A 12,475-nucleotide genomic window follows, 5' to 3' on the forward strand; every position below is an offset into this window, starting at 1 on the left:
TGTAAGGCTGTTGAACTAAAAGTTGATTTGGCTTTTAATAGTTCATTTATGACATTTTTTAATGACACATGTTTACATATCAACGAAAGGATTTGAAATACTTTTAGCCAGTTTTTATGATTTTGTACTGTTGAACATTTATGTGCATTTTGCTATTTATTATTACCCCATTTGAAATGATACCGATAAAGAAACAACATTTGTACAAATGTTATTATATTGTTATTAAAAAGTGAGAATGAATGTTGGCCAATAAACATTTTGATGGGTTTATTTTGTCTTTGTCTTTTTTTTTTTATGCCTTTAGAAATTATGATTTGCTTTTGTTTCTTGGCAAATGTTCAGCTCCTGAAGCAGTTGTTCTTTCACTTTGAATATCCTTTTATATGAGCAAAGCTCATTGTTTTTTATTTGGGTCTCCTCCCTGAACAAAAAAAAACATCCTATAGTCATTCATTCTGCCTTTCCTTTCCTTTCACCTCAACCTTATTCTTTGAAGTCTCTTCAAAAGTATTATATTCTGTCCCACAGTACACTTTCAACTCAATATGCACCTAACCAACACGTATTCACTGATGTTCACCTATCCCAGACAATAGGTTAATATTCTTTACGGGTCCATCATTTGTAAGTAAAAAAAAAGCAAGTAAATAGCTCACATTTTTAGATAAATGAAAGAGCGTGTGATTAATAGGGGGCACACAGATATTATGCTCAGACATCAAATTTATAGGATTTATAGGATTCCCAATTAAGTAAGTTTGGGAGGGTTTAGTAGGAATAACAAATCAATAAACTTCAAAGTAGTAAACAAAACAACTCCAAACCAATTCATGCAAAGAAAGGGGGAGTCGATGAATTTGGTAAAAAGTTTCCAGTTGAATATATTTAAGCGTTTATTCAGTATCTGAAAAAATAACGGTAAACTGGCAACAAAACACTTTTACTTATTCTTAAAAAAAGACAAGGCTCGACTTGACATATTGGTAGAATTCATCTCAAGTTCGCCTATATCGAGCGGACCTGGCAACCCCCGGCATGGCACAATTTGTCTTTTCTGCCGTTTTCATAACCGGGCTGAGCAGCTCGCCTGCAGTGCGCACAGCGACCGCGCGGTGGCGTATGCGCAACGCGAGAGCGCTCGACTGTCGGAACAACAAACTGTACCAATGCCAGCCGAGGGAAAAAGACAAGTCTTCACAATTTAACCAGTTCTCCGCCTCCGCCTCGTAGATCTGCGCGCCGCTCGGCCAATGATTCGTTCCGTAAAATTATCTCATGCAACTTGATGTCACATCTGGATTAATTGGCGCTAAGTGGTTGCCGTGTTTGGTTCTTACAGCGAGGTAAGTTGTAAAATGGCGGATACGGTTCTAGGGAGTTTATTGCGTTTTTTGCGTCCACGCTGAACGGATCGCCTGCTTGTTATTTTCAGATTGGCGTATTTAGTGAGCGAAAAGCAGCCGTCGTTTTGGCGAAGTTCGCTCGCGGCGGCGGCGGCCGAGAAGTGGCAGGTTAACTCGTTTCGGCAGCGGGGCTAGCTGCTTTGCCGCTAACAAACTAGCTAGCGAGTTAGCTTGATTTTAACATTTGCACGACTTGGTGACGGAGCGGATGTTGCATGTTTTTTCGTTAAAAAAAAAAGATTTCGTTTACTTTCGCCAATTATTAAGCACAGTCCCGCGAGTAGAACCGTGACGTAAAAACGTGAAGCGATATTTTCGCTTTAGAGAGGTAATATGGAGGATGCTAGTTTATTAGCCGTTTAGCTACAATGTTTACGGAAGAGACTCGGTGCATTATTTTATAAAACTGCATCACCCCTTAAATGCATTAGGCCAACTGTTGTCCTGTCGGTTAAAATACATCTTTGCACTTGTCAGCGTTTAAAATGTATTTATTTTTTCTGGTATGTAATTTTCGGCGTTTTTGCGCGCTGAATTGGCAGCGCACTGAAATAAGACGAGACAGACAGGCTGCCGAGAGGAACTTAGGCCTCAAAATGGAGGGAAGAGCAAATCTGGACTCATTTCACCCCCACTCTCTTCTCTCTCCACTCGTGCAAGCGTTTTACCGGCAAAATACCGACGTCCTCCGGTGCCCTGTTCGATTTGGCAACATTTCTACGGTTTTTGCCAATTGCCGCTGTCAAGCCCTTCGGTTTCCCGGGGTCGTGCATAATAATAAAGTTATGACGGACAGCTCGGTCTGTACTTTGTATCGGAGCAGAAATGCGATGCGGCGGTTGCAGGTATTAGACGCGTGCACGTTGCAAACATTTGCATGCATTAATCCTCTTTTTAATATTATTATTGTCGTCTTCTTCTTGGCCGCGGCCTCGCGTTCCCGAATTAATATTCATTCCATCGCGCTCGCGTTTGATCTCTTGCAGGTTCCAGAGTTTATGTGCCGATTTGGTGTGATTTATTTTCCAGTTTTCCCTCACACCGAGTTCCGTGGAGCCTCCCGCGGTGCCAGGTGAAGAATAAAGTCTACACGTGTTGAAAGGGTGAACAGAAAATGTTAAAGAAATGATAGCAGCACAGGAGCTCCAAGCAGACTATCATTTCCCCCAGTAAGTGGCCCTGTCTATAGGTTCTAGTTTGTGTGATTTTTGGATCCGAGCAAAGTGCTGTCACTCGTGTTCTTTCTATTCAGATGGAATTGTTTTCCAGTTTTATTTGTTTCTCTTTGTCTATGGTAGAATTCTCTAAGTGTATTTTTTTTCTATGTTAATGGGATGTTCAAATGTCTTTTTGTGCAGTGTTGTAGGCCGTTTTAAAGCTCAGCACTACCACTGATGCTGTGTTATCGTCATTATCGTTACAGGGAGGCTGATACTCAGTTGTCATCCGATACGGACCTTGAGGACCTAGAGGCCCGCAATGCCAAAGCTGGGAAAGGAAAGGTACTTAACAGCCAGTCTACTCGTACTGTGGTGAAGCACTTACGATGCATAGTCAGCACTGTGCAGAGTCAGTGATATTTATTCAAGCCCACTTTGTGCAGTAATGAATATGCAGATCCTGCTCTGAATATAGGTTTATTGACTGGATCCATTTAGCCTGAAACTGTGTGTGTTGAACTGTATTGTCGTTTGCTTAAGTAACAATTTGTTGCCTGCTGTAGGCTGTTAAGAAAGGGAAGAAAGGTCCCGGAGAGAAGGGCAAAGGGACAGCGGGCAAGGTTGGAGGTCAGGGCCGGGTCAATGGTCATCACCAGGAAAATGGCATGGAGAACCTAAGCCTGTTTGAAGTGGTGAGACTGGGCAAGAGTGCCACTCAGGTAAGAAGCAAATGCAAAAGGTTAGGTTGTCCCTCTTTGTTGTATATGCAAGCTCAAATCACCTTTAAAAACTGACACTTATTGCTTTCAGTGTAGTTATGGGTATATTTTGATGCCGTTGCTTTTGTGATTATTTTTCTGCATGTACAGCATATTTCAGAGCCCTGTAGATAAAACCGATTATTATTTTTGCAACAATTATATTGTAATCTGAAACACATGTTTGTGGAACATGTGCAGTTAACATAATGGCATGTTTCTTTCTTTTTGTAGTCCGTAGTAGATGACTGGATTGAGTCATACAAGAACGACAGAGATGTTGCACTACTAGAGCTCATCAATTTTTTCATCCAGTGCTCTGGGTGTAAAGGTGTGTGTTTTGATGTGCCCGAGTTTTTGTGTGTGTGTGGATTTTCGTTCGATCTTATCCCAATGCTACTCTATGTGCTCTAGGTGCGGTCAGCTCAGAAATGTTCAGGCACATGCAGAACTCTGAGATCATCCGAAAGATGACCGAGGAGTTTGATGAGGTGGGTGAAATAGTATAGTTGCCCTTTTTTAAACAGAATAATTGGTCATGCATATATTAATGGCTACGGTTCTTGGTTGTTTTTTTTATATATAGGATAGTGGTGATTACCCATTGACCATGGCTGGGCCACAATGGAAAAAGTTTAAGTCAAGTTTCTGTGAGTTTATTGGGGTGCTGGTGAGGCAGTGCCAGTACAGCATCATTTATGACGAGTACATGATGGACACGGTCATCTCCCTGCTGACTGGCCTTTCCGACTCACAAGTCCGAGCATTCCGGCACACCAGCACACTGGCAGGTGAGATACTAAACCTGATTTACCAAACTGTGAACTTGAATTTTTTTTTTGTTTCCTGGTTGAATGTTTCCTTATGTAAATGGTTTGACTTTGACTCTGCAGCAATGAAGTTGATGACTGCTCTAGTGAACGTAGCTCTGAACCTAAGCATTAACATGGATAACACTCAGCGACAGTATGAGGCAGAGCGTAACAAGAGTATCGGCAAACGAGCCAATGAACGACTAGAGCTGCTGCTGCAGAAACGCAAAGATGTGAGAGAGACAAATTGAGTACTATATATATATATATATATATATAAGTAGAGAGAGAGAGAGCTTATTCAGTCGTTCTGTTGAGTGAAATTGTAAAATTTTAAATGTTGTTTTTCCAGCTTCAAGAAAATCAGGATGAAATTGAAAACATGATGAATGCCATCTTCAAAGGAGTCTTTGTGCATCGTTATCGGTAGGTCCTGCTGGTGTAATATAAATGTGACTGGTTGTTTTGGGATTCCTGTGGCCATCGTCTTTACTAAAGGATAGTATGAAAGTGAGTAACTGAATTTTCATTTATGCTTGTTTTTTCTTTTTTTAGTGATGCAATTGCTGAGATCAGGGCCATCTGCATTGAGGAGATTGGTGTCTGGATGAAGATGTACAGTGATGCATTTCTGAATGACAGCTATCTAAAATATGTTGGATGGACAATGCATGACAAGGTGTGTGTGTGCGTGCATGATATTGACTACACAGACACACTTACACATCCATACATCAAGCACTCACCTGCCCACACTTGCGGCTAGAAGCTAAAATGCAATGTGTTGACTGAAGCAGTGTCCTTCTTGATCCCTGTCCTCTCTCTGCAGCAAGGCGAGGTGCGTCTCAAGTGTCTGACAGCACTGCAGGGTTTATATTATAACAGAGAGCTGAACACTCGCCTGGAGCTTTTCACCAGCCGCTTTAAGGTGAGATGCTCAAATTCATTAGTCCAGAAAACACTCACCTAGATGCTCGTCTGTGGTGTTTGTTAATCTGACTACTTGTATCTGAACCATTGTTTCTATTTCTGCAGGATCGCATTGTCTCCATGACCTTAGACAAGGAGTATGATGTGGCTGTACAAGCGATAAAACTGCTGACCTTGGTCTTACAGTAGGTTTTACATCTTACTTCCTCTTGAATTCCATAAGGTTTTGGTTTTTGTTGTTCATCCTTTTGTTCAGAAGACATTGTGCACTGCTAATGTACGTTTTGTGTTTGTTATGCAGTAGCAGTGAAGAAGTGCTCACAGCTGAAGACTGTGAGAGTGTGTATCACCTGGTGTATTCCGCCCATCGACCAGTTGCCGTGGCAGCGGGGGAGTTCCTTTATAAAAAGTAGGTCATGTGATTACTTGTAAATGTTCTGGCAAAACAAAAGGCAAATTAAGATTCAGAGTATTGATTGTGAAAGTGAAGTGATTTGTCATCGTGAAACAGCACAACACACGGTGACACAAAATGTGTCTTCTGCTTTTAACTATCACCCTTGGTAAGCAGTGGATAGCCATGAAAGGTGCCCAGTGTGTGGGGACGAACTGGCAACCTTCTGATTATGGGTTTTCTTCCTTGCACGCTAGGCCACTACTGCCCCCATGTGAATAACACATGAATGTCTGAAAATGCAGCACATACATTTAACATGCTTTAAAATGACAAATTATTCATTAATGTGACATGCCACATTTTCTGCGTACATGTTATGTCCCGAGTATTTGCATCTGAACATTTAATGTTGGTGTAATGTGAAATGTTGCAAAAGATTTTACCTGCAGTAATTTTAAGTGGTGTGATGTGACTACTTTGATTTCCCTCTGTTGTGCATTGTGGCCACCTACTGGTCATTCTTGTTACTTTTCAATGTTGTTTGTTTTTCATTGAAAGCATGGAGTATATTTTTGTATTTCATAATTTGCCATTTGTTTTCTAGGCTCTTTAGTCATCGTGGCTCTGAAGAGGATGGCATGCCTAGGAGAGGCAGACAGAGTCTCAATGCAAATCTAATCAAAACCACAGTTTTCTTCTTCCTAGAGAGTGAGGTGAGTATTACTGAATGAGGATTTAAAGTATTTAAAGTGTTGTGTGGCAAATAACATACTTCATAGTTTAGTCCTGGGTAGGTTATCTTGTTGGTGTGTGTGTGTGTGTGTGTGTGTGTGTGTGTGTGAGAATATGGATTTGCCTTTGTGTGTATTGTTGCTTCATGCTCTGAAACTCATGAAGACTTGGGTATATTGGGTGTAACTTTATTTATTTATTGTTTTATTTGTGGTATGTGTAGCTCCACGAGCATGGTGCCTACCTGGTGGACAGTATGTGGGACTGCGCCTCTGACCTGCTGAAGGATTGGGAAAGCATGATCAGCCTGCTGCTGGATGAGCCATTTCCAGGAGAAGAAGGTACAGTCAGCAAAAGGCTGGTGCTCCAGAGAAATCTGTGGAGGGAAGAGCTATAAGGTCAACACTGATGCTATAAGGTCAACACATTTATTAAAGCATCTCATAGGAAATCAATCATTCAGATCTAGAGGTGTGAACCTTCACCAGTCTCACGATTTGATTATCAATGCATCCCATAAATTTTCTACAGTACTTAACAGGATTTTTTTTCCAAAGACAAGCGTTATGGTCTCATTCACCCATGTTGACATTTTGATCTTCTACAATGAGCATTCATTACATAATCACCTGACCCCCAAACGCCAGAAAAACACTTGGTTCAGACCTCTGTGGCACCAGGTAAGCATAGACTGAACACTGAGCATTTTTCTGCTCATTTGAGCAAATCTAAAGCTGCTTTCAGACCACTTCAGACCAGTTTGCACTTTTTAAAAATGTCACGTTGAGCTCAGCGCGGCAGGCTCGTTGCAGTGTTTTTTTTTTGTTTGTTGTTTTTATTTTATTTAACTCCAGGTAAGATGATAATGTGTTTTAGATCTCTGTACACTCAGAAAATGATAATCAAACACTAGCCCACTTTGATTCAATTGGTTTGGTGAAAATCCTACAGCTGTCAAAGTTCAACACAACACAGCACAGTGAAACTCCTACCCAGTGACTACCAGCGGCACTTTTTAATTAGATTTTTTTTGCAGTTGCCAGAAAATCACCAAGCAACGTCATTATGACATCGACACCCCTATTCAGATCTGTAACAGCAAATTGTGTGACTGGTGGTGAAGGACTTCCCCTTCAATGAAAGCTTGAATTTCTTAGTCTTGCTGTAGGTTACCTGGCTGAATGTTTTTAAGACATTTATTAATTGATTTCTGTGCAGCACTCACAGATCGCCAGGAGACCGCTCTGATTGAGATCATGCTGTGTGCCATCCGCCAAGCTTGCGAGTGCCACCCACCAGTGGGCAGAGGAACTGGAAAAAGGGTGAGGAACACATCCAGCACACAGTTTTTGCCAGTGGGCTACATTATTTATTACTTTTAATTCATTAATGACGTGAAATCTCTGCTGCAGGTGCTGACTGCCAAGGAAAAAAAAACTCAGCTGGATGACCGGACACGAATCACAGAGATGTTTGCTGTGGCGCTTCCGCTGTTACTGGCTAAAGTAATGTGCAGTAATGTCATTAACAAATGGAATAGACAGTATTTATAGTCTTTATATTGGGCTTTTTTTTTTCTCTCTCTCCTATCAGTACTCTGTAGATGCTGAGAAGGTGACTAACCTGCTACAGTTGCCCCAATACTTTGATTTGGAGATTTACACCACTGGACGCTTGGAGAAGGTCTGTATGGAAAATGTGTAGGAATTCAGTGATTTGGTTTCACCTGTAAATCTGACCAGAACAACGTTGTTTAATGGTTGGGTGCTTGGTTGTTGGCAGCATTTGGATGCCCTGTTGCGTCAGATCCGTGAGGTGGTGGAGAAGCACACAGAAATGGAAGTGCTGGAGGCCTGCTCCATGACCTACCATGCACTCTGCAATGAAGAGTTCACCATCTTCAACCGTGTGGACATTGCCCGCAGCCAGCTGCTGGATGAACAGGTGGACAAGTTCAACAGGCTGCTGGAGGACTTCTTACAAGAGGTGTGTGTGCATGAAAGAAGGAGTTAAAGGCACAGCTGTAAGAATATATGACCGTTTGTAGTTTTTGATGGCTGTTTTGTTGACCGTTAAACATTTTTTTTAGGGAGAAGAGCCAGATGAAGATGATGCATATCAGGTCCTCAGTACACTCAAGAGAATCACAGCCTTTCATAAGTAAGTCACAGTCATATGCAAACACACAGGCAGACTACCAACTTTTAAGCAATTCAAAGACCCTCAGAAGAAACGTTTTAGCCGTAACTCTGGACCATGAGTTGCACAGTGAACCTATTATATACCTATAATAAACACTGTTACATGTTTACACATGAATAAATGCTCAGACTAAGAACACTTTGCTCTTTTCTAGTGCACATGACCTCTCCCAGTGGGACCTGTTTACCTGCAACTACAAACTCCTTAATGCAGGCCTGCAGAATGGTGACATGCCTCAGCAGGTATTATTGATTACAGTGAAGGTTATACTGATTGGCCAAAGTAATTTCACAAGTTAACTCAGGGTCGCTTATTCTGTACATTTCTGCTTCAGATTGTGATCCATGCCCTGCAATGCACTCACTACATCATCCTATGGCACCTGGCTAAGGTTTCTGAGGGCAGCTCTAAAAAGGTGAGTGTGTGTGGTTGTTTAATAACTGTTGCCAAGTCTGCAGAACTATTTGTTTTTATGTTGTAAATTATAATAAATCTTTACATCCTTTGTAGGGTGACATGGTGACTCTGAGGAAGCAGATGAGGGCATTCTGCCTCATGTGCCAGAGGTACCTCACCAGCGTCAACACAGCAGTTAAAGAGCAGGTCTGTAAAACAGATTGCAGTCGGTGTTCCCCAGGCGATGTACCCCAGTGAGTCCAGTGAACCTGTGCTGGCATTGGATAACTTGTTTAATCCCAGAATTCCCTGTTCTCCACAGGCATTTACCATCCTATGTGATTCCCTGATGATCTTCAGCCACCAGATTGTGTCATCGGGCCGGGAGGCCCTGGAGCCACTCATCTACAGCCCAGATGACTTGCTGCAGGCTGAACTGCTTAACTTCATCCTGGACCATGTCTTTATAGACCAGGATGATGACAGCAGCACAGGTCGGTCACATAACGGAAACCTTAAGGATGTCAAAATGAAGAAGTGTTACCATGGCGTTAGAACCTCTGCTTTGCTTTAGGCACTAACATGGTAAAAGTCTTACTCAGTGCAGAAGTAGCATCACCATTGTCCTTGTCTTTTTTTTTTTTTTTTCAAATGTTTGAATGTTTGGCAGTGAGTGGTTGGGGACAAAGCATGGGTTCCTATAGTATTAGATGTGATCTGTGCAGATGGACAGCAGGATGATGAAGCAGGGAAGATCGAGGCATTGCACAAGAGGAGGAACCTTCTGGCAGCATACTGCAAACTCATAATCTATAATGTAGTGGAGATGAAAACCGGTGCAGACATCTTTAAACAGTACATGAGGGTGAGTTTCGTCACAGTTACCAAATAGGGCACACGAGAGATTTTCATGTAAATATTGCGTTGTTGTTACTTTTACTCTACCGGTATCTTCAGCTCGCTTCACTGGCTTTTGCAAATTAATACCCGTTTTTCTTTATAGTACTACAATGACTATGGTGACATTATCAAAGAGACCATGAGCAAAACCAGGCAGATTGACAAGATCCAGTGTGCCAAGACCCTCATTCTCAGTCTGCAGCAGGTAACACAAACTTCACGTACAAAAAAAAAAAACCCTGGACAGACATTATATCTTGTTGTGCGTTGACATGATGCTGAGTGTCTGAATGTGTTTTACAGCTCTTTAATGAGATGCTGTCAGAGCTGGGCTGTGTTTTTGACCGATCGTCTGCTTCATTCTGTGGGATAAAGGAGCTTGCCCGTCGTTTCTCCTTGACCTTTGGTCTTGACCAGCTCAAGACCAGAGAGGCCATTGCCATGCTACACAAGTAAAATATTCATACTCAATGCCATTGCCTTTAATTCCACATTGGTGTACTGTTGTCTTTATCATTATTGTGTCCTCCTTTTTTTCCTCTCCCTCTTCTTAGAGATGGCATAGAATTTGCCTTTAAAGAGCCCAGTCCTCAGGGGGAGGGGAACCCTCCTCTAAACCTTGCTTTCCTGGACATCCTCAGTGAGTTCTCCTCTAAACTTCTGCGCCAGGACAAGAAGACTGTGTAAGTTGCATCTCTCTTTTTATAGGCTTCTGTTATTTCCATTTTGCATTCGGTCTTCCAGATTGTGATTCCGTCTGTTTTGTGTTTTATTTAGGCACATGTATCTGGAGCGCTTCATGACGTTTCAGATGGCTCTGCAGAGAGAGGACTGCTGGTTGCCACTCATCTCCTATAGGAACTCTCTGCAGGCAGGGGCTGATGATGACACCATGTCTGTCATCAGCGGCATCAGCAGTCGGGGCTCCACACGTAGCAAGAAGAGCAAAACCCCTGCAGCAAGTGCCAAGAGAAAACTACCTGACGGTGTGTGGGATGTTTTTTTTTTTTATTTATTTAGCCATTTATTGGCAATGCAGTTTGCCATTTAAATTCTTGATGTATTGTGCAGTACGTTAAGGCAAGGGCATAGCCATAACCTCTGCTCTTCCCTGCAGAGGAAGGCAGCTGTAGCAGCAGTGATGCGGGTGTATGGCTGAACCGTGAGCAGGGTGCTCAGACTCCGGTCATGATGCCATCTCCTCATCTAACTTCCACCGTGCTGCGTGAAACCAAGAAACTGAGGCCAGACGAGGGTTACATGGGAGTGTACGCCATGAGTAATGAGCCCCAGCAGCACACACCAATGGCCCCACCTCCACACCCTCAGGCCGCCATGGACTACAAGTAAGGACCATTTCAGGACGTAATCTGTTGGCATGCTGATACAAATGCTTTTTTTTATTATTATTATTATTTCCCAGGTTTTCTTGTACAGTCAATATTTAATAAAATAAACTCTCATTGGTCATCTGTACTTCTCAGTTCAATGTGAATGTGTATTTTCAGTACCCAGGTCACATGGATGTTGGCTCAGAGGCAACAAGCTGAGGCTAGACAGCAGCAGGAGAGAGCCAGTATGCACTATGCGAAGATGAGAAGCCACATGCAACACGCAATGTACGAGCATATCCATGGTTTCACCCTGAAAATATTAACATGCATTACTGTGGTGAATAGTTCTTATAATGCTCTTCTTTTTTTTCAGTCGACGTGGTACTGGTTTAATGGAAGACGATGAAGAGCCAATTGTTGAAGACGTCATGATGTCATCAGAAGAGCGATTAGAGGACCTGAATGAAGGCATGGATTTCGACACCATGGACATTGATCTGGTAAATTGCTGGCAATTGCTTAAAACAAACTTACACATTGTTGACTCCATTATATTGTAAATATTTACACACCTTCTTTGAAATGAGGAAAATATTAATTCTGTTCTTTGTTTTAAAATTTAAAAAGCCTCCATCTAAAAATCGTAGAGAAAGGTCGGAACTCAAGCCAGACTACTTTGATCCAGCTTCCATAATGGACGATTCAGTGAGTATTAATAGTTCAGCTATGAAAACTGATTTCTTTTTAATATTTATTAACTTTGCTGTGTTTGGGCTGTTCTTTTTAATTACATTTTTCTTTGTCGTGTAGGTCCTTAATGTTTCCATGTTCTAAGCTGCCCTCAGTGAAGCAGAAAAGTCAGTTTGTGATGTTACAGAAACCTCTTGATGCCGAGAGACACTTTTCATGGAGAATACTTTCAAATCGATGGATACTGGACTCAATGCACAAGAGAGACAGCTCAAGTTGCCCTTCAGGGTGACCCCTTACACTCGTTAACCTTTGCCCTTTGTGGCAACATCTTACACTCGTTAACCTTTTGCCAATCCATGAGTAAGCTTCTGTCAACTCCTGTAAAAAAAAAAAAAAAAAAAAAAAACTATTAAAACACAGTAGCTGGTATACTCTTAAATTCTTATGTCAGGCATGGCATGTAGCCATAGATATCGAACCTATTTACAGCAGCAGAAAATGTGAAATGTCTTCATGTCAGACAAGCCTTTCCACAAATGTAATATAGGAGTTCTCACTCAATCATGGTATTTTTTAAAGGAGGTTCAATTGGTCTGCTTTTTTAAATGATAGAGATTTTGATTTATAGATATTTTTTAACGACAATCAGATGTAAATCAGTACTTTATAAATGTGTTATTACTCGAGATGAGTATTTAAATCAACCTTTATAACTGAATTTTTCCTGTGTGTGAAACTGGGTTAGAGGCTTGCAG

The 12,475-nt window shown here is 41.7% G+C and overlaps 1 protein-coding gene across 1 annotated transcript; it reads left to right on the forward strand.

Annotated features, from left to right (window-relative positions):
- Positions 1-1,107: 1,107 nt before the first annotated feature.
- stag2a (STAG2 cohesin complex component a) lies at positions 1,108-12,135 on the forward strand. The gene is made up of 34 exons (XM_028983190.1): positions 1,108-1,346; positions 2,436-2,575; positions 2,830-2,908; positions 3,130-3,285; positions 3,559-3,655; positions 3,739-3,815; positions 3,911-4,115; positions 4,218-4,369; positions 4,489-4,562; positions 4,692-4,815; positions 4,966-5,064; positions 5,172-5,251; positions 5,368-5,475; positions 6,068-6,176; positions 6,419-6,536; positions 7,414-7,517; positions 7,608-7,700; positions 7,789-7,878; positions 7,978-8,181; positions 8,285-8,355; positions 8,552-8,639; positions 8,732-8,812; positions 8,908-9,000; positions 9,116-9,287; positions 9,519-9,658; positions 9,797-9,898; positions 9,997-10,145; positions 10,248-10,376; positions 10,471-10,679; positions 10,811-11,039; positions 11,202-11,312; positions 11,401-11,527; positions 11,655-11,732; positions 11,838-12,135. Exons 2-34 carry the CDS (start codon positions 2,532-2,534, stop codon positions 11,859-11,861), a joined length of 3,816 nt encoding a protein of 1,271 aa, XP_028839023.1. The 5' UTR covers positions 1,108-1,346; positions 2,436-2,531; the 3' UTR covers positions 11,862-12,135.
- Positions 12,136-12,475: the final 340 nt, after the last annotated feature.

This window comes from Denticeps clupeoides, chromosome 6, assembly GCF_900700375.1.
Source record: "Denticeps clupeoides chromosome 6, fDenClu1.1, whole genome shotgun sequence".
Classification (NCBI taxonomy): Eukaryota; Metazoa; Chordata; class Actinopteri; order Clupeiformes; family Denticipitidae; genus Denticeps; species Denticeps clupeoides.

What these genes read in the sequence shown, in the direction of transcription:
- stag2a (XM_028983190.1), top strand. Translation starts at nt 2,532, where the DNA reads ATGATAGCAGCACAGGAGCTCCAAGCAGACTATCATTTCCCCCA. An exon ending in TGGGCAAGAGTGCCACTCAG is followed by an intron (nt 3,286 to 3,558) that starts GTAAGAAGCAAA and finishes TTCTTTTTGTAG; the next exon opens with TCCGTAGTAGATGACTGGAT. An exon ending in TTCCGCTGTTACTGGCTAAA is followed by an intron (nt 7,701 to 7,788) that starts GTAATGTGCAGT and finishes CTCTCCTATCAG; the next exon opens with TACTCTGTAGATGCTGAGAA.